Source organism: Schistocerca piceifrons, chromosome 2 (genome assembly GCF_021461385.2).
Source record: "Schistocerca piceifrons isolate TAMUIC-IGC-003096 chromosome 2, iqSchPice1.1, whole genome shotgun sequence".
Lineage (NCBI taxonomy): Eukaryota > Metazoa > Arthropoda > Insecta > Orthoptera > Acrididae > Schistocerca > Schistocerca piceifrons.
In genome coordinates, this window is record NC_060139.1 from 257,426,934 (window position 1) to 257,452,374 (window position 25,441).

At 36.5% G+C, this 25,441-nt stretch overlaps 1 protein-coding gene across 1 annotated transcript in view; it reads right to left on the bottom strand.

Annotated features, from left to right (window-relative positions):
• The window catches only part of LOC124775306 (serpin B6-like), a 278,486-nt gene that overhangs the window by 24,673 nt on the left and 228,372 nt on the right, over positions 1 to 25,441 (bottom strand). The window contains exon 6 of the mRNA XM_047250142.1: positions 11,745 to 11,930. Within this exon, the coding sequence (XP_047106098.1) occupies positions 11,745 to 11,930 (186 nt within the window). The remainder of the gene's footprint in view (positions 1 to 11,744; positions 11,931 to 25,441) is intronic.

Here is a 25,441-nt window from a genome sequence, read left to right on the forward strand (position 1 = left end):
ACCACTGGTGATCGTCGAGGGGACACTGAATAGTGCACGGTACATCCAAACCGTCATCGAACCCAGCGTTCTACCATTCCTAGACCGGCAAGGGAACTTGCTGTTCCAACAGGACAATGCATGTCCGCATGTATCCCGTGCCACCCAACGTGCTCTAGAAGGTGTAAGTCAACTACCCTGGCCAGCAAGATCTCCGGATCTGTCCCCCATTGAGCATGTTTGGGACTGGATGAAGCGTCGTCTCACGCGGTCTGCACGTCCAGCACGAACGCTGGTCCAACTGAGGCGCCAGGTGGAAATGGCATGGCAAGCCGTTCCACAGGACTACATCCAGCATCTCTACGATCGTCTCCATGGGAGAATAGCAGCCTGCATTGCTGCGAAAGGTGGATATACACTGTACTAGTGCCGACATTGTGCATGCTCTGTTGCCTGTGTCTATGTGCCTGTGGTTCTGTCAGTGTGATCATGTGATGTATCTGACCCCAGGAATGTGTCAATAAAGTTTCCCCTTCCTGGGACAATGAATTCACGGTGTTCTTATTTCATTTTTCAGGAGTGTATTTGTAATTGACGCAACTATAATTGTCTGCCAAAGACAAACCATACATGTTTTAAGTGGCAGCACAGTTTTAAGTATTTGGAGGCAACAAGTTCCAGAGATGTCCTTCAACAAATCTAAAATAATGACACTTAAGGGGATAAATCCAGTTCCTTCAAAAATGCAATTCACAAATATAATCGAGCAGATATGAAAATTTAACTATTTGGGATGTCTGAAGATCTGAGAAGTAAATTAAATAAATTCTATATGAAACGAGGTGCTATAAACAGAAAGTTCACCAATAGAACAAGAAAGAACATACAAATTAAATTTTAGCAAGTGATGCCGCCGCTTACGATGTTATTTGGCAGAGAGAATTGGAATATGAGTATAAAGGTGAAAAGACCTATTGAAACACACTAAATGAAATCCCTGAGAAGAATGGCTGGGTATACAGTTAGCGATAAAGCAAAAATGAAAATGTCAGGAAGAAATTAAAGGTATTAAATATACTTGGCGAATAAAATTAAACATTAATAAAAACAAACAAGAACTCAAAAGTAAGTGGGACTAGCACCTCTTACGAATGGAAGACAAACGCTATTCCGTAAAAATTGAAACGCGAGGACACTCTTGGAGTTCCAGTTTGCACGGAACGGGCTATTCGGTCCACCGTGAGGATGACCGTAATTATTTATTGGCGCCCTTTAATACACTGTATGACAAAAAAAGCGAAGCCGCAGAAGACAAGGCCGAATGTTGATGTAACTTCGTTCATGTGCTCACCATCATCGTATATGTAAATCATCATAGTTGTAATTTCATCTACATCATACTCCGTAAACCACCCGACGGTGTGTAGCGGATGGCGGAGAGTACTTCTGACGACACTACGTAATGCCCCCTTCCCAGTTCCACTCGCGAATGGCATATGGGAAGAATGATTGTCGGTAAGCTTCCGTATTGGGTCTAATTTCTCGAATTTTCTCGTCGTGGGCATTACGCGAGGCGTCTATGGGAAGAAGTAACATGTTGTTCTACTCCTCCTGGAAAGCACTCCCTCGCATTTTCAACAGTAAACGTCTCCGGGATGCACAACAACTCTCTTATGTGATAGGTGGAATCGCCACCAGAGAGCATTAGTGTCGGTGTTTACTGTTGTTACCAGGTCTGGTGTAGCATCCAAGGGGCGTGAAAAACGTCAGATGTCGAATAATCGCTGTAAAGGATACGGAGATGCCGCGTAGTTGTATGAAACAGCGTTATCAGCACCTACCAGCAGGCCCACAACAGGATTCGTTTTTGGTTTTCAAGATTTGAAACCTCATATGGTTTCGTGAATTTTCTTCTGCTGTTTTCCATCAGCTCTTTTACTACTGAAACTCCTTTCACTTCACTTTCAGCCATAATCAAGAATGTATAATATTAAAGTAGGATTTTAGTGCTAGAAAATTTCCAGCTGGCCTAGTTGGCAGAGTTTGGAAGTGATCTCATTCTGTCTGGATCTACATTTGGCCGGCTGATCGAATCGTGCAGTATCCAAATTTTTGGGTCATTCGGATGTGACAGTGGCCCGATGTTGGACTGTTTGGGAACGTGAAGGCAGCAATACTCGTCGACAGCGTTCCGCTCAATAACGTCTGGCCACCAAAAGGGAAGATCGGCATGTCGTGCACCGAGCTCACATCGCAACTCCTTCTCACCTGCGCCTGCCTTCTGGGAACCTGTGATGGACACCCTTGCAATATTGTCATCACGCACCATTGATCGGAAACTACCCTTAGAGCGGGGTAAGGAATTACCGTTTCATGAGTAGGATGGCGTTAAAATCACAAGACAAACGGCAACTTTTGAAGTGGTGCCATGTCCGAGAAGCGTAGATTGCTGATGAATCGCGGTAGCGGAATGCCCTGGATTGACATCGTCGGCGAGTACAGCAGGGACCTGGAGAGAGGATATATTGTTCTGATGTTACGGTGTTACTGATGGTGCCTCGGGGTGGTGAGTCGAGCGACAGTGCCATGGTACCGTTTTTCAGCAGGACAACGCTCGTCCACGCATGACACACGTCTCCATGAACTGTCTGCGTGGTATTGAGGTACTCCTGTGGCCGGCAAGACCCCCACATCTGTCCACGACAGGACACGTGCGGCACCTGCTCGGATGACATCCCTGCCCCAGTGCCAGTATACACCGGCTGCCTCAGGAGAGGATACAACATTTTTATGACACCCTACCCAACCGAATCAGTGCATGCTTCCAGGCCATAGGAGGTGTAACGTCGTGCTAATAAGTGGTTTTGTGCTGCCACGTTCTTTGTAAATTTGATGCGATTTTGCAGTCGCGTTTTGACGTAATACCATAAACCCTCTCGACCTATGAAATTTCACTGCGTTTTCTCCTCCCGTTCCGGAAGCTTCACTTATTTTTTCAGGCAGTGGTATAATATAGTGCACTGCTGTATATCCGTAATAAACTGACATGTCTACATTGACTGGAGTAATAGGCGAGTACGATGTTGAAACTCCCTGGCATATTAAAACTGTGTCGGGTCGAGACTCGAACTCGGGACCTTTGCCCTTCGCGGGCAAGTGCTCTACCGACTGAGCTACTCAAGCACGATTCACGACCCCTCTTCACAGCTTCAATTCTGGCAGGACTTCGTCTCCTACCTTCCAAATTTCACAGAAGCTCTCCTGCGAACCTTGCAAGACGGGCACTTCTGGAAGAAAGGATATTGCGGAGATATGGCTTAACCGCAGCCTGGTGGAATGTTTCCAGAATGAATTTTCACTCTACAGCGGAGTGTGGCTCTGATATGAAACTTCCTGGCAGTTTAAAAGTGTGTGCCGCATCGAGACTGGAACTCGGGACCTTTGTCTATCGCGGGCAAGTTCACTACCCACTGCAGAATGAAAATTCATTCTTGAGTAGGATGTTAGAGTGTCATGACTGCATGCCCACTCTCCAAATTAGGTGCTATTATAGAGCTCCAATCCATAACAGGATTTTAGGAATTCTTTGTAGACGATAATTCTAATTGAGAAAAAGATTAACATTACTAAGGCAAATATAAAGTGGACGAAAGGAAGAGAGGAAGACTAGGGATTCTTTCTATGATGACATACTTCATTAATGAACATGATACAACTTCATTATTTTTTTTTAATGGAGCCATTCTAAAAGTCTTCAGAAATGTCTGCAAACAGTAGAACATTAAATTTTTGCCGTCAGAATGGCTATTCTCACTGAGAGATATTCTATGATATACCTCTTTCACAGATCTAACATCAAATCACTGGGAAAGAATAAATTGAATATGGGGATTGCAGAGCGTTACTGCTGCGGCGATTTAATGGCCCACCACCAGCCGGATGTTTACACCACTTTCAGAGGCAATAGCTACGTGATGTTTACGCTGTTATCGACGGAGACCTGTTTGGTCGAGATAAGAGACTCGTCGTCGGTTGTGAGTAGCACTTCTGAAGTATTGGCTGAAGTGCAGTGGAACCACCGTCTCCGTAGGCCAGGTTTCTTTTGAGTAATGCTGAAATCGATACAGAGAGTGTCGCTGGTAACATAAGCACTTACAAGTTTTGCGAATTTTAAATAATAACCAGTTGCGATTAAATATGATAATACTAAAATAAGAAAATGAGTTATCATATACTGATAGACTGACATAGGCAAGACTGCAAGATTTATGTTGAATAAACTGATAATTTATTCATTTAATCATTTCAGAGAAAAACGTAGAGATGGTGGCGCTACAATAATTCAACGTAACAAGAAATAAAATAAAAGAAAGTCCAGTTGCAGTAACCTAGTGTGAATGTGTAATTTGAATGGTAGCAGAATCCCTATATACCTCTGAATCATCTCTGGTCCACAAACAGAACAGAGTCCAACAGTACTTTTGAAACAGGTGCAAAATAATCGCGAACTCATAAACGTATACATTGTCCACTACAGTGGTCATTATATTAAACTTTTCGAAATTATCAGTAGATTCACGTAATCTTCTCAGTATTAATTCCAGATTAGCACGTAAATAACATTAAATTTCTGTAATGCCATCCCATGAACTTCACGAGTTGTTTTAAGTTCCCACTAATTCCTAGAATAACAGAAAAACCATTTTCCTAAGAATTTATCTGTCTGCGAATTTTAGAGTATAAGCGCGGCCGATTTTCGCGCAAAAACCAACACTTTAGCGCGCTGTCAGCTCTTTGACGCATTGCCTGAAGACTGCTCTGCACCAGTGTTGACTACTGAATGCCGTTCCAGAGAGTGAGTCCACAACGCGGAATAACCGAGCAACTGCCGCTCGTGCGAATCACATCTCGCTTTATATCGACAAAATGCAGAACTGGAATACTAACCAAGTCACAAATTTGACATATGATTTAAAAGAAATTTTTCTCTTCCAGACAAAACACAATTTTCCGTATATAAAGGTGCAGACACAAATAATTAAAACATGTGTCTTCCACATACTTGCTTATGACAAATAACAAAGAAATATACTTGGCCAGCGCAGTTGATGCATTGTCTCGCACTAAATCTAGTGATGGTATCAAATCTTATGGAAAATTTGCCATTTTTAGGTTGTGTATTTTTAATACTGCCGAATTAATTTTTAGTCAAATAAATCAGAAAACAATTCTGAATGTAGACAAATATAATACGGTTATGTGTAGAGAGCTGCAAGAAGTGCTGTACTGCGTTCACTTGTTGTGTGACTGTGGAGAATATGATGATCTGACATATTTACAGAACTAAAAATATTTGAAGCATGAAATAATGCAATAAACAAGGTATGTGGAAATGTGGATTTTTTTAGATGACAGCTACAGTGCTAGGCTGCTATCCAGCACCTAGTTTGTCACTATCGTAAGAGTTGTTCAGTGGTTAGCAATTTTCAATGATTTCCGTAAGGGCGCTCGTTTACTGTGTCACCTAATTTCTGTAGTTTTTGTGATGATTGTAATATTAATGTGTTAATAAATGCACCTCAGGGCCATGGATATCTTGATATGACAGGGTTTGTGTTACAATGAAACATCGAATTTCTTTTGAATTATCGAGTATTTCACGGTAGTTGCAGCTGCCTCCACTTTACAATGTACTTACACACTAGACCAGCCGCTTCCTCCAGCTCCTGCTTCTTGGGGGGAAAACCGCCGTTTAACTGCCACAGGGCATTCGCGTGTCGGCGACCGCTTGGCCATCCGTTAAAGTTCTTCGCCCCAGCCCGTTCATCCGATCCAACACTGACTTAAATCTCTACGACTTAAAACTTTCACCTAGCTCATATCTCGCCAGCATACATGCTTCGTAGCAACAATCAATGAGATTTTAAAAAATGTTTTCTCAGTCTATGGTTTCATGTATTTTATGGGTTATTTGAATGTACTATTTTTACCGGTATTCACATGACTCAGCATATGTAAAAAAGATGGAAGATACAACATGATATTCATTAAAAATAATAAACAGCATTCTACCAATTCTAACAGTTTTGTCACTAACAAAGTGTCCTCTGTGGGCATCAGGTGTTCTCATGGATATCTGATCATCTGTTAAACATTGTTCCTGGTAAGAAATGTTAATCTGAATTACAGTTGATACAATATTTTCTTTAGTACAAAATATGTAAGTCTGAAGTCTAACACACAAACATGACCTTGTCGCTTAATCTGGCGGCACAAGTTTCCTAGGAGAGAACTGTTTGCTTCCAGGTGGCGGGCCGTTTAAATGCCGCAGCAAGTAATTTTAGCCCATGTTTCCGTGTCTGAGCTACTAAAGGGTTGTATCACTGAATCTGACTCATCGAGATCCGTATTCTGGTAGCAAAAATAGCGTAATTTCATAAGAAAAGGGTGATAATAGCGTCTCGTTTATTGATAAAGTTCCGAGAAAGCATTTTTCGTTTTTGCTTCATGGCCCCCTGTCGCTGTTAGTCGAGGTTTAGAGAGCTTACAAATATCTTTAAAGGATCAAATGTAACTTGATGTGGTGATGATGATGGCGGAGGTCGCTAAACAGCAAGGTCATCAGCGCCCTTGTGTTAATGATGTACCGAAGAACATTGTGAGATTCTATGGAAAAAGATTAATAAACCTGAAAACAACGTTTCATTCCACCACAAATATCGTAAAGCAACCCCAGAAACTTCAGAAAAGAAAATAAAATTCCAACGAGACACAGCAGAATAATTAACTAAATTCATGGCTGAAATACCTGTAACGACGCTTTTAACAAAAGACAGATAACCTTGGCTGGATGAGGACATAGAAATAATACGTGAACCAGCCACTCTGTAATACATTAAGATCTCACACCCAGTATTTTGGGAAGAATTCCAGACACCACACAAAATCTTAATAAACGAACAACACTCGCCTGGTTGTCAGTTAAAATAGAGGGAATTACCCAGTTCAACCCTCAAGTTCAATGAACAATATCCACTCTAAGTCAAGTAAGGGCTGCTTCTTCACGCCATCGCGAGCGGAAGGGGTAATCCATAGTCGCACTGAAGTCTTAATGGAACATAGTTTATTATTCCTCACTTCCAGCCACTGAACTTGCCACCACCGGATGACCTTCCTGGTCACAAACAAAGTGCAGGAGGAGGAAGACAGCAAGCCTCATTAGCAGCCGCATCAGCGAGTTCGTTTCCCTGAATCCCTATGTGCTCCGGAACCCAGCAAAAAATTATTTCCTTGGTTTATCTTTGCAGGGGAAGGATCCTGCACCTGTGGCACCATCCGATCTGCTGCATAAATCTGTCCAATAGCGAGAAGGGCACTTTGAGAATCGGAGCAGATGATAAATTTTTTGTCACGACGCCGTCTCATCTGCAGGATAGCGAACAGTTCCGCGTAATAAACTGAAAGCAACTTGAGGACACGACTTAAGGCTCCTAACATCGTGCTACAAATAAAATGTTAAATCAATCCAGTCTCTAAAGTAGAGTATGTAGATAATACACTGTCGTGCAAAACGTTAGGACGAAGATAACTTTTGTAATTTTTGCATTATGTCTCATTGCTAAGTAACACAACTGGATGAAAGTTTCACCATGCAAAGAAAGAACTGCTACAGTACAATCCAGTTCCGAAGGTAACTGATAAAAATACGCAGTGAGATGAACAAAACTGGCACTTTTATTAAAAGACAATTACACAGAGATCACAATGATTCATCATGGTCCACTAGACATTCCAAAAGGCGGAACGTGATTCTGAATGGGGTGTGTGATCACCACATACGGCAATGCATGTACTGCAATGCGCTCTCATCCTGGTCACAAAGTTGGTAAGGAATTCTTGTGATAGAGCGTTCTATTCCGTCATCACCGCCGTTGACAACTGCCATATGGTCGGGATTTAAGTCTGGGGGAACGAGCGGGCCATCCATTCGCCGAATATTCTCTTGTTCCAACAGTTCTTGCCCTGTGCAAACGCGAATTGTCATCGATAAAAGATGAAGTCAGACCGAATGCAGCTGTGAAAAGACGCATGGATACGTTGACGGTCGTGCGGTTCTAGACACTTCAGTCCGGAACCGCGTGACTGCTACGGTCGTAGGTTCGAGTCCTGCCTCGGGCATGGATGTGTGTAATGTCCTTAGGTTAGTTAGGTTTAAGTAGTTCTACGTTCTAGGGGACTGATGACCTCAGATGTTAAGTCCCATAGTGCTCAGAGCCATTTGAACCATTTGATACGTTGACCTCTACCATCCTCCAGCGCAATACGCTCACAGGTCAACGTTATTGTGACACTGTACTCCATTCCCACGTGCGCCCTTTCAGAGGTGCATTCGGCTTTTACTTCGTTTTTGTGGATAACATTATGTGACCACATAGAACGGCGCATGTGCAAGACGTCTTGGAACGAGAGAAGATTCGGCGATTGGACTGGTCTGCCCGTTCCCCCGGCTTATATCCCATCGAGCACCTGTGGGAACCGTTGGGAGACGTATTACGGCACATCCACATGTGTACCAACACTCAATTCCTAAGCTTTGTGGGGTCGCGGCTTGTGACATCACCCCACAGGTACCTGGTATAACCACTAGGTGTCACATTCAGTGAGTCGTCTTTAGAGAGAGAGTAGTGAATACCGCAGCCATATTGCTACCTAATTGCAGATCGTGGCGTGACGTACGAATGGACGGTAGCTGAATGCAAACTCTGCTAATGTACACTGAAGAGCCAAAGAAACTGATACGCCTGCCTAATATCGCGTGGGCCCCCGCGAATACGCAGAAGTGCCTCAACACGACGTGGGATGGGCTTGAATAATGTGTGAAGTAGTGCTAGAGGAAATTGAAACCATGAATACTGCTGGGTTGTCCATCATATATCCGTAAGAGTACGAGGGGGTGGAGATCTCTTCTGAATATCACGTTGCAAGGCATCCCAGATATGCTCAATAATGATCGTGTCTGGGCAGTTTGGTGGCCGGCGGAATTGTTTAAACTCAGAACAGCGTTCCTGCTGGAATTGCCCAAGTTCATCGGAATGCACAATGGACACGAATGGATGCAGGTGATCAGATAGCATACTTACGTACGTGTCACTTGTCAGAGTCGTATCTAGAAGTATCAGCGGTCCATTATCACTCCAACTTCACACGCCCCACACCATCACAGAGAATTGACCAGCTTGAACAGTCCCCTGCTGACATGCAGGATCCGTGGATTCATCACACTGTCTCCATACCCGTACACGTCCATCCACTCGAAATAATTTGAAACAAGACTCGTCCGATCGGGAAATATTTTTCCAGTCATCAACAGTCCAATTCCAGTGTTGACGGAACCACGCGAGGCGCAAAGCTTTGTGTCGTGCACTCATCAAGGGTACACGAGTGGGCTTTCGGCTCCGAAAGCACGTATCGATGATGTTTCGTTGAATGGTTCCCACGCTGACACTTGATGGCCCAGCATTGAAATCTGCAGCAGTTTGCGGAAGGACTGCACTTCTGCCACGTTAAACGATTCTCTTAAGTCGTCGTCGGTCCCGTTCTTGCAGGATATTTTTCCAGCCGCACCGATGTCGGAGATTTGACGCTTTACCGGATTTCTGATATTCACGGCCCTTGTGAATTGGTCGTACGGGAATATCCCCACTTCATCGCTACTTCGGAGATGATGATGTCCCATCGCTCATGCGCCGACTGCAACACCACGTTCAAACTCACTTAAATCTTGATAACGTGATAGCAGCAGTAACCGATCTAACAACTGCGCCAGATACTTGTCTTATTGCCGACCGCAGCGCAGTAGTTTGCCTGTTTACATATCTCTGTATTTGAATACGCATGCCTCCACCAGTTTCTTTGGCGCTTCAGTGTATCCCTGGCACTGGAGCAAAAACACAAGATGAAATTGCGGAAAATACGGCAGTGAACGAGTTTTTAATTACTGTATGCTTATTGGAACAATAATATATGTCCTAGCGCTATTTAAACTAACAGTAATTGGAATTCAGATCAGTGAATGTGAAAGACATTTATGGAGCTACATATGTCTGCATTGAAGCTTGTACAGGAGACAAATCATTGAACTGACAAGAACACGGAATACAAGTTGAAATGTATTAAGACATCCTTTCCACGTCAAGTGCAGGAAGTTAAACATACGTAAAAGACATGTTATGGCAGATAAGATAAAACCCCGCAATAAATATTACGTCTCAGTAAATTTGCATGTGTGCTATGCCATGAGATTACAAACTTTATAGTCAGATTTCTTCAGCAAAATATCTTCACGCGGACGCTTATTTACAGTAAATAGTGCTACAGGATCCAACTACAATGCGAAAACAAACAGTTATCTAGTAGCTTCTATTACGTAAAAATTCAGAAGGCTGGGCTGTATTTGCACAAGGATGTGCTAGTCAGCTGCAAATTTATTTTTCTCCGGGTATTCTATATCTACTCTATTTAATGCTGATGCCCACTAATTTCTTCTCTCTCATTCCGTGGAGAAACAAATGTACGATGCATCGGTATTGTTAATAAAACTTTTTGGCAGATTAATCTGGCTTTAATCTGTGAGGAAATTTCATTTCAATTCCCACTCCATAAATTATGGATTATTATTATTGAAGTATATAAGTCATTTAACATGTGTGTATCAAATTTTAATTTTTTTTGCGTGATCCATAATTTTTCATTAAAATTATGATGCAGTTTTTATTACAATTTTCACTTCACAAAAAATATAGAATTTAAATATAAATTTAAAAAAATGCTGTAAAGGTAATTCGAATTTTAGACTCCTGCATTATCATACTTGGACGCTACTTATTGACGTACAAATACCTGATTCGCGTGGGCGAATTGTCTTGTAGTGAACAGAGTTCGGAAATCATCTCATTTTTAGATACAACTTTTTCGATTTCTTCTTTTTTTAAAACTGTATTAAGAAACCGACATCTGGACACAGACTTTCAAATTCCATAAAGATAAATTATGAAAATGAACGAGGGCAATCCATAAGGTTGCCTTGTCAGATAAAAGCTCTTACGTACATCACAGGCGTAAAAATATATAAAGCTGCTGCCTGACCAGAGTGCAAACACATGCAAAGTGTGTAAAAAATGTCAGTACTTCAGATGTATTGCACTAACTTTCAAAAGCCTGGAACAGGACGATTTACTGAGTGTGACATCTACTGGCCGACCTAGGTACTGGGCAGCGTGACGTCACGAACCGTGATACCAGAAAGCTTAGGATATAATGTCGAGCGTGCCAGCTGTCAGCTGCGGTGTTGGAGGAGTGCGACGTCTTACAACAAGAACTCTTACCAAGGGTTGTGAGCAACATGGAAGCACAATGCAGGGTGCCCGCTGCCGTACGTGCTGATCGCACACCATATTAAGAACGATGTTCCGCCTTCGTAATGCCTACTGGACCACGATGAATCGCCGTGACTGCAATGCAATAATTCTTTCAATAAATGTGCCGCTTCTGTTCGCCTCATTGCGTATTTTTTAATTTACCTTCTGTACCGTAATTTTAGCAGTTCTTCGTATGTATGGTCCAAGTTTCGTAGAGCTATGATGCGAGGCAGTCACAATCACGCGAAAGTTACTTTGGTCCTTAAGTTTTGCACGCCAGTGTGTGTCTGCTATATGTGCTACCATATAAAACTTGGTCTCAAATTGCAGTGTAACCAAGTAACTCACAGTTTGAAGGCTTTCTTCAAGTTCTTTTTCGTACTCCAATTTGAACTTGGGTAGATACACATGGACCATCTGTTTAAACGTCTGGTCTGCAATGTCGAAGAGGTTTGCATCCGCGATCTGCTTCTCGACGTCAAACAAGCCGTCTACTTCTGTTGGTAGAACCACCATCATGCTGAACCTGTTGCCCTAGAAAAGATAAGTGCAGAAACAACAAAAAATAATATCTTACTGACTTTGGAATACATACCAGTAAGAAGGTAAGAAAAATAATTATTGTACATTCGTACCAAGTAAGGAATTAAGTCTCATTTAGGTATACAGGGTGATTCCATGATGGATGATGAATCAATTTGAGGTATCAGAACTTTATAGTTACCAGCTGGCTTGAGGTAAGCGGGAACTTGATTGTTAGTCAGTAGGCTTCTTGATCAGTCGAAATGACATAACCACGCACTACATGAGGTGATCGTCTACAGGCGGATGGTCCGCTTGCCTACAAGATTGAGGGAGGACAGCGCATATTATTTTGAGTCAGTGTAATGTAACGGGTCCTTAATGACGCAGGACGCCATTTCATGATATTCCGCTTGTGGTACACTAAGAACTACGGTCAAGAATTAAAGCAGTCATCAATCCGAAGGCTGCTTTGAACAGCACAGAACTTTACTAGGGACGGTCCTGTTTGAGGTGGTATGCAACTGTCTTCCTCCCATCTTTGAACTGACTCATGAAGCCAGTTATGGAGGGGCCTACAGATTAACGCATTCTCTGATCCGCGCTGCAGCTCGGCATTTTGCACATTAACACTTAACAGTCGGAGTGCAAGAAGTGATAAGTGGCAGAGTAAGTTCTTGGACCGGTATGTGAAAGTTTTGCAGTGTAAGTGCATCTAGACGTTGTTTCCAACCAATAATGTAAAGTGAGGTGACAAAAGTTTTGCGATACCTCTTAATATGGTGTCGGACCTCCTTTTGCCTGGAGTAGTGCAGCAATTCGACATGGCACGGACTCAATAAATAGTTGGAAGTCCCCTGCAGAAAAATTGAGCCACGTTGTGAACGAACTCACGTCACGATTACGTCTCATAAATGATCCGTACGTTTCATGTCCGGGATCTGAATGGCCAGATCATTCGCCCAAATTGTCCAAAGTGTTCTTGCAACCAATCTCTAACAACTGTAGCACAGTGTGATGACATCATTGTTTGGGAACATGAAGTCAATGAATGGCTGCAGATGGTCTCTAAGTAGCCCAACATAACCATTTTCAGTCAATGATCGGTTACATCTGACCAGAGGACCCAGTCCATTCCACGTAAAAACGGCTCACACCATTATTGCGCAGTGCCTTGTAGAAAACTTAGGTCCACAGCTTCTTGGGGTCTCCGTTACACTTGAGCCCTACCATCAGCTCTTACCAATTGAAATCGGGGACTCAACTGACCAGGCCACGGTTTTCCAGTAGTGTAGGGTCCAACCAATATGGTCCCAAGCCCAATAGATGGGCTGCAGGCGATGTTGTGCTGTTAAGGGGAGGTTTACTATCTTTGGCCCGAAAAAAGTATGTTCTCTGAGAATTTTTTTTCACGGGATGTGTTATAGATACCAATGTCAAATTTGGTCAAAATGATTATTGATATTTCCTCTACAAACTGGAATTTTTTCGACCGGAAATGGTAAGTGCCGTCGGAACGAAACAAAATTTCGATGTAGACCTCCACTCGCGGAATGTCACAGGTCAGCCGGCTCGTCTGAAATCAAAATTGAGTTGACGTTAGCGAAGTCTATAAGATTCTTTAGGAGATTTACCTCGCTTAAGTTATTTGGACCATAGGAAACAAAATGGCGGCCATTTGAAAAAAAATAGGGTTTTCTCATCGATTTTTCTACTTCGTCGGTCAAGCAAAAATATTTATAGCTGATGGGTCGGAATAAAAGTTGTACAACTCCTAGACAATTCAGTTAGCTTCGTCGGAAACAAAGAATCAATGCCAGTCAGTTCAGTAGATTTGAAGTTACCGTGCCACGCCATAAAAAAGTTATTTCGATAAAAACGCGTTTGAAGTTTTGACTACATATAAATGCAATATTATGCAACGTACGTTCAATCTGCTATTCCGGGTGCATAAACTAGTCCTCCCTCTTCCTCATAGAGGGCGTTCTGCTCGATCTGGACCATCCAGCGCTGCTCCAGAGCCGCTCGTATGGTGACGTCCATCATTGTCACGGTCTTCAAAATTGCTGAATAACCTTCATTGAGGCTGCTCACTGCCAGGAAAGTCGCAATCTCCACAGTCTTCGCACCAGAATGCAAATACTTGGGGGCTAACTTCCAAACACACGCGCCCAAACTTTCATTTGAATTTTAGTGTTTCCTCCAAAGCACCGGTACAACAACTCGTCCTCCGAAAGCAAAACAACTGGTAGGTGGAAAACGCCGATTTCAGGCAGGTGCATTTTTTTTGTTCAACTGCAAATAGCAGACATTTTTGTTCTGTATTCGGAAAAACCGTTTCCTTAGTGGATTCTAAACACTTTTATGAACCCAAAAATGAAATTTTAAAAAAATAGATTTTTTGAACCAAAAGATAGTAAACCTCCCATTAAAGACACTCACATCTGTCGTCTGCTGCCATAGCCCGTTAACCCAAGATTTTGCCGAACTGTCCTAACGGATACGTTTGTCATACGTCCCACATTGATTTCTGCCGTTATTTCAAAGTGTTGCTTTTCTATAAGCACTGATAACTCTCCGCTGCTCTCGGTCGCCAAGTGAAGGCCGTCGGTCACTGCGTTGTCCGTGGTGAGAGGCAATGCCTGAAATTTGGTATTCTCGGCACACTCTGGACATCATCATTCTCGGAATACTGAATTCCCTAACGATTTCCGAAATGACATGTCCCATGCATATAGCTGAAACTACCATTCCGCGTCGAAATTCTGTTAATTCCCGTCGTTATAACTACTTCGGAAACCTTTTCACATGAATCACCTGAGTCCAAATGACAGCTCCGTCAATGCTCTGCCGATTTATACCTTGTGCACGTGAACTACCGCCATCTGTCCATATCGCTGTCTCATAATGTTTATCAATTCAGTGTAATATTTCAAAATGATGATGTAAAAATAACACGGAAGGCTGTAATTTCGTTATTTTTGTTAATACTGAAGATTGCAGTTTTGTTTTTTTTCGTTAAAAATACTGAAGGCTGTGTTTTGGTACGTATTTATTACTAAACGGTAAGTTTCTACTCATTATTAAACCATAATAGTGAAAAAGTAAAGTCTACAGACTAATTTTATGAAGCTGTTTTTCTTGTTTCGATGCGAGGAATCTGAGCGCAAAACGTTATCCTTAGAGTAACACTGGTAAGTATAGACCACTAGTCTTAAATTTTGCATATTACACTATTTAATCTAGGCTATCGATTTTATTGGAATTAATATAGTCGGAAAAGCTTCTATGACAAGTACGAATACCATTTTTATGTTTCGAAGTCGTAGGCGTGAGGTATTGGCGAGCAGGTGAGTGTTGGTATGATTTTTTACCGGGGCCCTTGAGGCACTTTCGCCTTCAGAGTGGGCCCTGTGTTAAGCATTTGTGTGGATTTACTCTCCTGATGTAAACGACATACGTTCAATTCAGAGTAACATCTCCTACAATTATAAAGCATAAAATCAAGACGACAGTCGTTTGTAAGCATATTTGGAGCTAGTTTTCTTCCACACTGCACATGTAAGCAGAGAGATAGACCTGAATTCGATTCCTAGTTATACTCAGTTTTGGTGACTGTTTTTTGTGAAATGCTTCTCCTAATGATAATATTGTTTCATAAATTACCTTGAAAAAGTTAGCAGCTAAGGTAATACAAATTGCTTCCGCTAAAAGTGCACCTGTACGTTGGATGATTACTGAAGACACGTGATATGACGAAAACTGTTTTTGCACACACTTCAGTGTTACAGGCTTTTTACTTACTCACTTTTGGTTGGTTTTTTGAGTCAGAACGATCATACTGAGAGACGTGTATATTTCTTTTAGATCTCTAACAATAATGTTATGGAGATGGCATAGTTCCATCCCAGATGAAATCCTGGCTGTTCATCTAATGAACTGCTGGGGAGAAGTTACAGAAGAGTAAGCAAAATACTCAGAATTTGGTGGAGACTCTGCTGCAGATTATATAGCTACTATTAGCTACTATTTCTGCAGTTTCAAACACTACTACAGTAACTGATGGTTGTCTAAGTAACAGTGTAAAGTGGTCCAGTGGCTGAAACGGCTAGTACAGAGGCAGTAGGTTGTTTGAAGAAACATTTCATGAATTGATACTGAACTGGTTACAAATGCAGATTCATGTCCCTGGTCAAAAGTTGTTCGTGAAACCCAGTTTAATAGGAAATGCCTTGACCATTGGGATATATGGATACTAACAGAAGTTGAAATTACTAATTTCCTGCAGATATTTTTAAACTTTTTCAGCACTGATTTTGTACTCCTGATTTATTGGTATGTTTACCACACCATAATGCATGATGAACTTAAAAATACTCAACAAATGGAGCAGATTTATTGGTTACTACTCTGAGACTACATACTGTTTTGTATTTAATTCTTATGGTGCATACAAAGTTTTGTCACTTTAAAGTGTTAGTCTTTTTAATGTACCCTGACCACATGTAAACCAAGATATTTCTGAGGGCTTGCAATAAAAGAAGTACAATAATATATGGATGGTAACACTACTGAAAACGATGCGCACACTGTAAGTACAAGCTGGTCTGAAATGGATGCACACATGTCACTGTTCTCTGAAATTTAATTCACTGCAGTATTGTTGATTGGCATGCTATGAAAGCAGTAGGATATCTATGCCAGTTCTGCTGCAAAGAGCATCCTAAGCCGAATGTCAAGTGTGCAAACCCAGAATTCAATTTCACAGTTCCACCCCAAACCAAAAAATACAATTGTTCCATATAGAAAAACTTAAAAAAATTAAAAATTATGTTTATAAAAATATGATGAACAAAGTTGAGCTGTTCAAGAGCTTACAAAATCAATGCAAAAAAAATCTCAATGTAATTAGAAGAAAATAAAAATATATTTAAATACAATAACATGAGTTGAATGATCTTTATTTAATACTTTACCGTGATAAACATGTAATCCTACAAGTTTACCTAATTTATCATCATTTTTAAACATTTCTCTGTATCGAGCTGGAAGAATAATTTTATATTTTTCATCTAAAACTAATAATATCTTACCTCCAAATTTAGTTGTCAAAATTTCTGCATTTGAAATTTCATTTGATTCATGCTTTTTTAGTTCTGATAATTTTGTGAAGAATTCTGAACACCCATTACTCGTTGAGTTCAATTAATACATTTTCAGTGCTACTGCTCATTGAAATTTTTATTTATTTAGAAAAGAATTTAAAAAATAAAAAATTATAAAAACGAAGAATGAAAGAAATTAAAATGTTATCCAAATGCTTGCATTTCGGAAACATTCATTTTTTGAATAACTCAAGTTTTCAGTTTAAAAATTTTCAGTAAACTTACTGTGTTGTGAATCATAAGTTAAATTCTTTTTACCATGCATAAAAATATATTAAATTTTCATTTGGAATATTTGCATTAAAGAATGCAAATAATTTTATTGTTGTTTTTTTGAGTAGTTACTACATTTATTCTTCAAGTCATATTTATTACATAAATTGGATAATTTTGAACAAAATTGAAAAGACTCACATTATGTTATTATTTAAGTGAGTTATTCTTTTAAAATTACAGAAAGTATCATAAGCCTTCAAAAACTTACTTTGTGGGTCATGATTCCACAATTCTTATGGAAAAACATCATCTCTTCCATTTTTAATATGTGTATTTTGTAATTTTCCATGATCAAATAAAGTAGTATCAAGCACTTCATTTTTTCTATTAGTTTGGAAAAGAATAAAAATAAAGCAAGGCATATCACATTCAGTTGAATTACAGTAATTAGTAATATGTAGTTCAAAATTTCTTTTTCATTGTAATCCAGTAATTTCAATTGTTTGAAGTTCAAACAAACAAATCGAAATTTTCATATTTTAAAGTCTTTCTTGTTATAGTTCAACTGAAAATTCTGGTTCATATTTCATAACAGGAACACGAATTTCCATACTTTTTACAACAATTTTACCTTCTTTTAGAAGAGGAGAATTATTATTTTTAGTAGTCCAATAAAGATAACAATTTTTTTATCTTTTCTCGAAATCCAAGTAAAAATTACAGTTAAATCACTTTCAAACATAATTTCTGTAAAATCTTTAAAAAATCAACCAAATAATTCTAGTGGATAAAGAATGTCATTTTGTTTAATATTAATTTTTCCATTGTTAAAAATGTCTTCCATATTTAATTCATTCAAAAGAGAAGTTAAGTGAATAAGGGCTGAAGAAGAAATAAAAGGATGTTCGATTCTAGATAAAATATTATTCCTTTTTTTAAATGTAATAATGTCAAATTGCTTTAAGATATAATTATCAATCAGTTTAATATTTGATTTTCCATCATATGCAGAACAATCAGTTCCTTCTGTATAAACAATATCAAGTCATGTAAAGTTGTGAACAATTAGGATGAACCCAACCACCTCAATATTAATATTAATTTCAGACTCATTATTGGGAGTTTTAGATTATTTTTAGTATTCTTATTGACAGGAAATGAGTAAAATTGATAACTCTCGATTTGGTTCCTGTTTTACCGGGAAAATTATTAATTAATTTTTAAAACAATAATTACACAAGCACCATTGAAGACAATCAAACTATCATTTTTCTCAGTTATGATTATCACTTAATTTTGAATAGTATAGAAAATTGGAATCTTTACACAATATTTGGCTCATAAATTATTGGAATACACATTCAGAATTTGGCTTAAATGAAGCAATATATTAGTTTCTTCATGAAGATGATCATTATGTTTAAAAAATATTCCTTCAGCCAAATTAAAATTTACATTTATTAACTCAAATGGAACAAATTTAGGAACATGATTAGCAACAGTTCTTTGATTAGGCTCAATAACTTGCTTATTAAATCATTCTTGCAATATCATTTTTTCTTATATCCATATGTATTTTTTAATCACTTTCAATGATGATCCTTTTTAAACTTTCATTTGCTGTAGTGTGAATATTTGCATTTTTCGAATGAACATATTTTTCTCAATTTTTCAAACTATATTGACCAATAACACTTTCTATCGTTTCTCCATCACAGTGAAGTTCATTGCTTTTCAATGTGATGTTTGGAGTTAAAAAAGTTACGTAAAAGCCAATCAGTGAAACCGTTATTAAATTTCTTTTTGGAACAGTTAATCTATTTCAAAGAACAAAAGAATTATCACCTAATTGAAATAATCTACTCATTTATATTAGTAAAAATTATGTAAATAAATGGCAGACTGGAAGCCAAAAGTAAGAATTACAGAACAGAAATCAAAATGCAAACATGGTAAACTTTTACCAAATTCAATCTGATGAGCAATAACTGGATCACAGGTAGAATAACATTAAAGATTGATAATTATATTTGAGCACCTGGCTGATTAAACTGGAACAAATTAATCATTTATATGTTTATTCAAAAAGTTTGAATCAACCAAAACACCAAGAATTTATAAAAAGATGTGAAAAATTGAAGAAAAAGTGAAAGAAAAGTGTTAGTTTTGTGAAAATAATGATGAAATTAGTCCATTAGATGAATGTGAAGAAAATTCAGTTCTTACTTTTGGTAACTTACTTCTTGAGAATCAGGATAAAGTTAGGGAATATTTTACTAGAGGAAGACATAAAGGAACAGATTTTATTTAAGTCAAACATATTTTATAAAATACTGAAACAGTTAGAGAAACCTCAATTTTTTAAATATTTTTAGACAAGATACAACAAATTTAAATCTTATTTATCATGAATTTATTGTAGCCAACTTAAAGTTCAATGAATTTAAAGAATTATATAGTAAATGTTAGAATAACGATAAATCCCGTTTTCTCACGATTGATATGTGAAGAAAACTTAATGAAGGTAATTATAGAGAACAAAATAAGGGTTTCTGAACGTTGAACATAAACATTAAACAAAAAACGATGAATATAAATGATGAATGGAAACAACAATAAACATATACAATAAATGCAAAATAAAAAACGTTTATCATAATTTATTCTTAATAAATTTCGGCAAGATATGATGCAGAAGTTGTTAGAAAAGAGATAAAATAAAAAATTAAAGCACAAGTAAAATAAGAGTTTAAGAAATGGAAAAGAAACAGGAACAGAATACAAAAAATTTAAATGAATCAACCAGTTAGCGATACAATAGAAAAAGTTAAAGAAGGAATCGAACATTTAGGTGATAAAGTTTTTAAATCAACTGAAGAAAATAGTGAAGTAGAAAAACAAATGGTTCCTTATAATCAACATTATGTTGATTAATTTAACAATAAGAGATTTCACTTTAAGTGAATAGGATTATGAAGAAGAAAGATAAAAATCAAAAGATAAAGATGTTAAAGAATAAATATAAGTGAACGAATTTTAGAATTTATCAATTATAGTGAAGATAAAGTTTTTGGATTAAGTCCTGTTGGTATTTTTAATTTTCTTGGTAAATTCCCAGTAAAATTTGAAGGAGATCAACTAACAATTGGTGATGGAATATATGAAGGAACTCATGGAATAATGAGTATGTTAACAAAAAAAATAAATTGCAAATGTGGTGATAAAAAACAAGAAAGCTGATAAAGAATTGGAAGACATAATTTGGAAATGGAAAAGAAGGGCACTGGAATGAAAAAAGTAAAACTATGATCAAACATGTAATCAAAAAATTTAATGAACCATTATCTAATTTTTGTATTGAAAAACTAGTTAAACAATTAAAAATTAATCATTTCCGAGGTGTTTTAATGATTAATGAACTGCTAAATGAACTGAAAAACCCACAATGTGGAATAGTAAATTTAGATGCAGCTTATCCTGTTGGAACTCATTGGATTTACTATTGTAAAAGTAAGGACAAATAATTTGTTTTTGGTTAAAATGGGGAGAAACATTCCAAAATAACTACTTAACTATTTGAGAAAAAATGATCTGTATACAATATTAAGAGAATACAAAATTTTGATGAAATAATTTGTTGACATTTATGTCTATCTGTTTTAAACCTGATCTGCAAAAATCAATAGTTTAATGATATTTGAAATTTACTAAATGGATATTTTTTAAAATATACTTGTTAATGATTTTCAATCATGAAACCACACATTAATAGTTAATTAGCTTCAAATTTTGAAGATTTTCAATCAAAAATCAAAGATTCTCAAACATCCGTAGACACGAAAACTTATAATGTAGACCGAGCGAGGTGGCGCAGTGGTTAGCACACTGGACTCGCATTCGGGAGGACAACGGTTCAATCCCGTCTCCGGCCATCCTGATTTAGGTTTTCCGTGATTTCCCTAAATCGTTTCAGGCAAATGCCGGGATGGTTCCTTTGAAAGGGCACGGCCGATTTCCTTCCCAATCCTTCCCTAACCCGAGCTTGCACTCCGTCTCTTATGACCTCGATGTCGACGGGACGTTAAACACTAACCACCACCACCACATAATGTAGTTAAACAATTTCAGGAAGAATTAAATAAAACCTTTAAACGTGCTGAACATTATGTTGATTTTAAAAATAGAAGAATTGTTAATATTAAGAATCCACTTCACAATATGAATGCGATTACTAAAAGATATCAGAATCAAAACAACAATAAGTAAATGTGCTAATTATGTTCCAGAATTTTTATTCTGAGGAAGGTATTGAGATAGTTTTCTCAGATTACTTTTCAAAAGGCGATTTAACTCCATACTTGAACGATTCAACCAATATTAAGGAGAAATTATATGATAAACAAATAACTGAATTTGTTTTTATGATTGGTGGTGAAGAAAAACTTCATAATTTCGAGTACATCTTTATTTTTCAAAAAGTTATTGTAACTGACCAAAATTAAGGTAAAGAATTATGGGTTAACGACTGAGTTTGTGATAATATTTATGAAACAACTCCTTCTAATCAGTCAATAACAGCAAATAAATAAAGTTTAATAACTAAAAAATTAAAATAATTTGTTAAAACAGTTCCAGTTGATATAAAGTTAATTTTATTTGGTGAAACGATTTATTAAGTTTTATTCTATATAAATGGAGAACCACAATCACATGTATTGTTTGTAGAGCAAAAAGATACTAACACTCTTCATGCTCATAGACTAACAGCCAAAAATGGAAAACAAAGACTCGAATGACTTTATTTTATTTGTAAAAAGAAAAAGAACAAATTCGTTCAAAACGTTTATAGGTGGCATCTAAATATTGTTGAACAAATTGTAAATGAATTACGTAAGCCAATGAGAAGAAGAAAAAATGTAACTTGTTTTGGAATAGAGGATCTATAGCAAACTGATGCAGTCAAAATGGACTCTACAAATTTGAACGGAAGTCCAAAGATAAATAGAGGATAAAAATATTTATTAACTGATATTGATGTCATTTCAAAATTTTCTTTGGCTATACCAATTAAAGATAAAACAGGTAAAAATATAGTTGAATGTTTGGAAAAATTTTTATCACTATATCGCTAAAAAGTTTACTACAAATAAAGGCAAAGAATTGTACAACAAAGAATTTCAAGAGTTAATGAAAAATTTGATATTAATCATTATTAAACTTTTAACAAATTAAAAGCATCTGTTGTTGAACAATTTAATAGAACATTGAAACAAAAAATGTGGAAGAAATTTGCTCGTCAGGGAAATTATAAATGGACTGAACTAGTTTCGAAATTAGTTGATGAACACAACAACACAAGACATTCAACTATAAAAATGGCCCTGAAAAGTGTAAACAAAGAAGAAAAGCCTTACTGAAAACTGTATACATAAAAAATATGCTAGATGCTGAAGCCAGATTTAAAATGGCAATAAAGTGATAATTAGCAAATTGATAAGAATTTTTGAGAAAGAGTACCCTGCCAATTGGTCAACAGAAATTTTCGAAATTGAGGATGTAATTCTCTCCAACCCAGTCACATATAATTTGAAAGATGTTCATGGAAATTCTTACAAACAAAAAGCAATGAAACCGAATTTTCCAGAAACGTTTTAGAAAGTAAGGAGATAAAGGTTTTTAAGTGGCTGCATTTTCTTAATTCACATAATAGATGGATAAATAAAGTGAATGTTACTTTTTAAAATGCTAATAAAATTTTTTGTACATAAATAGACAGTCTTATTTAATTTTTCAACATGTTTGGTATCGAATATAAAATTAATTATGCTCACTGTTTCATGAAAGATGATAGAATTTATTTTGATGTTCAGATAAAGGTTAAAAAACCAATTAATGTCAAAATGATTTGAGGATTTCAGTTGATTGAATGAAATGATGCTTTTCATAAATTTTGTCTACTAGATGTAATAAAATTTGTATGAATGTTATTTAAAATTTAATGAAAAAAGAACTTGGAAATTTAGTTTAATATTCTAAAAAGTTTGCTAAATTATTGATATCTTCATGCAATTGTTGTGTTGATTATTCAGCCAAAGAGTTGAAATGATTTAGACAGCAAACAGTTCTTAAAGTTTCCTTCATTCATTGATATAAGTTTCCAAAGATTCTTCACAGTTTTGGTCCACATTCCTGATAACACCTATTTGCTTTTATGCATTTTTAAATTGTGCTCAGATGAGATAGTTTCCGTAACTAAAATTACTTAATCTCAAAAGATCAAAAGTTGGTCTTAAATTTTAAATGTTCAGTTGTGGAACAACTTATGGCAATAATGAACTTGTTTGCTCATTTCTTCCAAGCAGCATTTCTACTGTTTTATCATATATTTCATCTGACTTTTTTATATAATTATCCTTAACTTTTTCAGTTCTTTTAAATGATTTAGTTGTCCTTCATAAAGTTGTTTTATTATTTTATATTCTCCATGTTTGCTAATGGATGGCAAAACATCAGAAGTAACCCACTTACTAATTGCCTTTACTTTTTTTTTACAAAACTAAAGTCTAAAGACTTCGTTCATTGATAAAAATCGTGAATTTTTCATTGTCTTCTAATGTGTCCAAATTGTATGTTTTAGAATTTCTTAATATTTTTTATCATCTCTGTCAATATGCTTAAAAGCTTTATGTGTTTTACTATATTTTAAAACTATAATCACATCTTTTGCTTTAAACCATGATTTGTTATTTTCTTCAATAATTGTTAAAACTTTTTTGTTGTTATAAATGCATTTATTTTTTTTAGATCCACAGGCAACTCCATTTATATACAAAAGAATTTAGATAGTCCACTTGTGCCCAAAAAACAAAAATAAATTCATATAGAAATTAAAATAACAAAACATAGTTTACCTTCAAAATTGAGCTGTATAAGAAAGATACAAAAAAATGTATTCACATTTGCCATAATAAAACTTCGTGAAAAATGTGGAAAGGAAATTGAAAATGACTAAGTATGTCAATAGCTGTTATCAATCAAAAGATGAAAAATTAGCATTTCTTTATCAAAAACATAAAGACAAAGATTATCGAAAAGCTGAATGTTTTATGGAAAATTTATCTTTACATATAATTTGGAAAAACATAAAAAAATGCCATATCATAGGAAAATACTAAAAATTAATTAATTTTTAATTTTAATCTTCTGCACAACTGTTTAATTCTTTTAATACATCATTTTTCTTATCTTTTGTTTGGATTTAATTCATTATGTTCATATGGCAATATATTAATTCCAAATTTTAATACAACTCGTTTATCATTGTCAGAACTTAAAACAATTTTATTACACTCAACTGTATATAATTAATGTATAAATGATCTGATCTAATTCATTTTTCTATATTGCTTTATTTTGTCATGTAAACATTTTTCATAATTATCGAAATTAATTTCATTTTTCACAGCAGATTTTTTAACTGTTTTAGACTTTCTCTCTTCTTTTTCGCCAACTCTATGAACATAAATTTGTGATCTTAAACTCTCATGTTCTAGTATGATTTTTGTGCAGTTTCCTTCTTTCATTTTTCCTAAAACTTTCTTCTTTGCTTTCCATAAATATTGTTTGCTGGATAATCATGTGTATCAAATTTTTCTATCATTGTCTCCAATTTCGTTTCTTTCAATTTTTCTTCTGAGTCCATATATTGATAAGGATAAACTGCTTTTTCAATTATTAAATCTAGTTGTTTGCCTTCAAAATGTTTTGTTGTTTCTCTAAATTGTACTTTCGTGAGTTTAGAAGATAATTTCTCATTGCTTGAAGCCATAAATTTAAATTTATCCAAAAATCTTTATGTTAATCCATCTTCAACAAGTTTACTAAAAGAATTATATATTTGTTCATTATTTGAAATTGCATCAATTTCTTTCTTATCTGTTGCCAATCTTTGATAAGCAAATGTACATCATAATTTGTTAAATTGTGAATATAAACTGGAAGAAATTTGGGATTTTTGTAATTAAGATTGTAATCTTCATATTCAGCTCCATGATATTTTCCTGTTAAATGACAATGATCTTTTGCTTATCACCAAAATCAAATTCTCGTTCGTAAATGTGGCAGAGTTCTGAATTTTTAAAA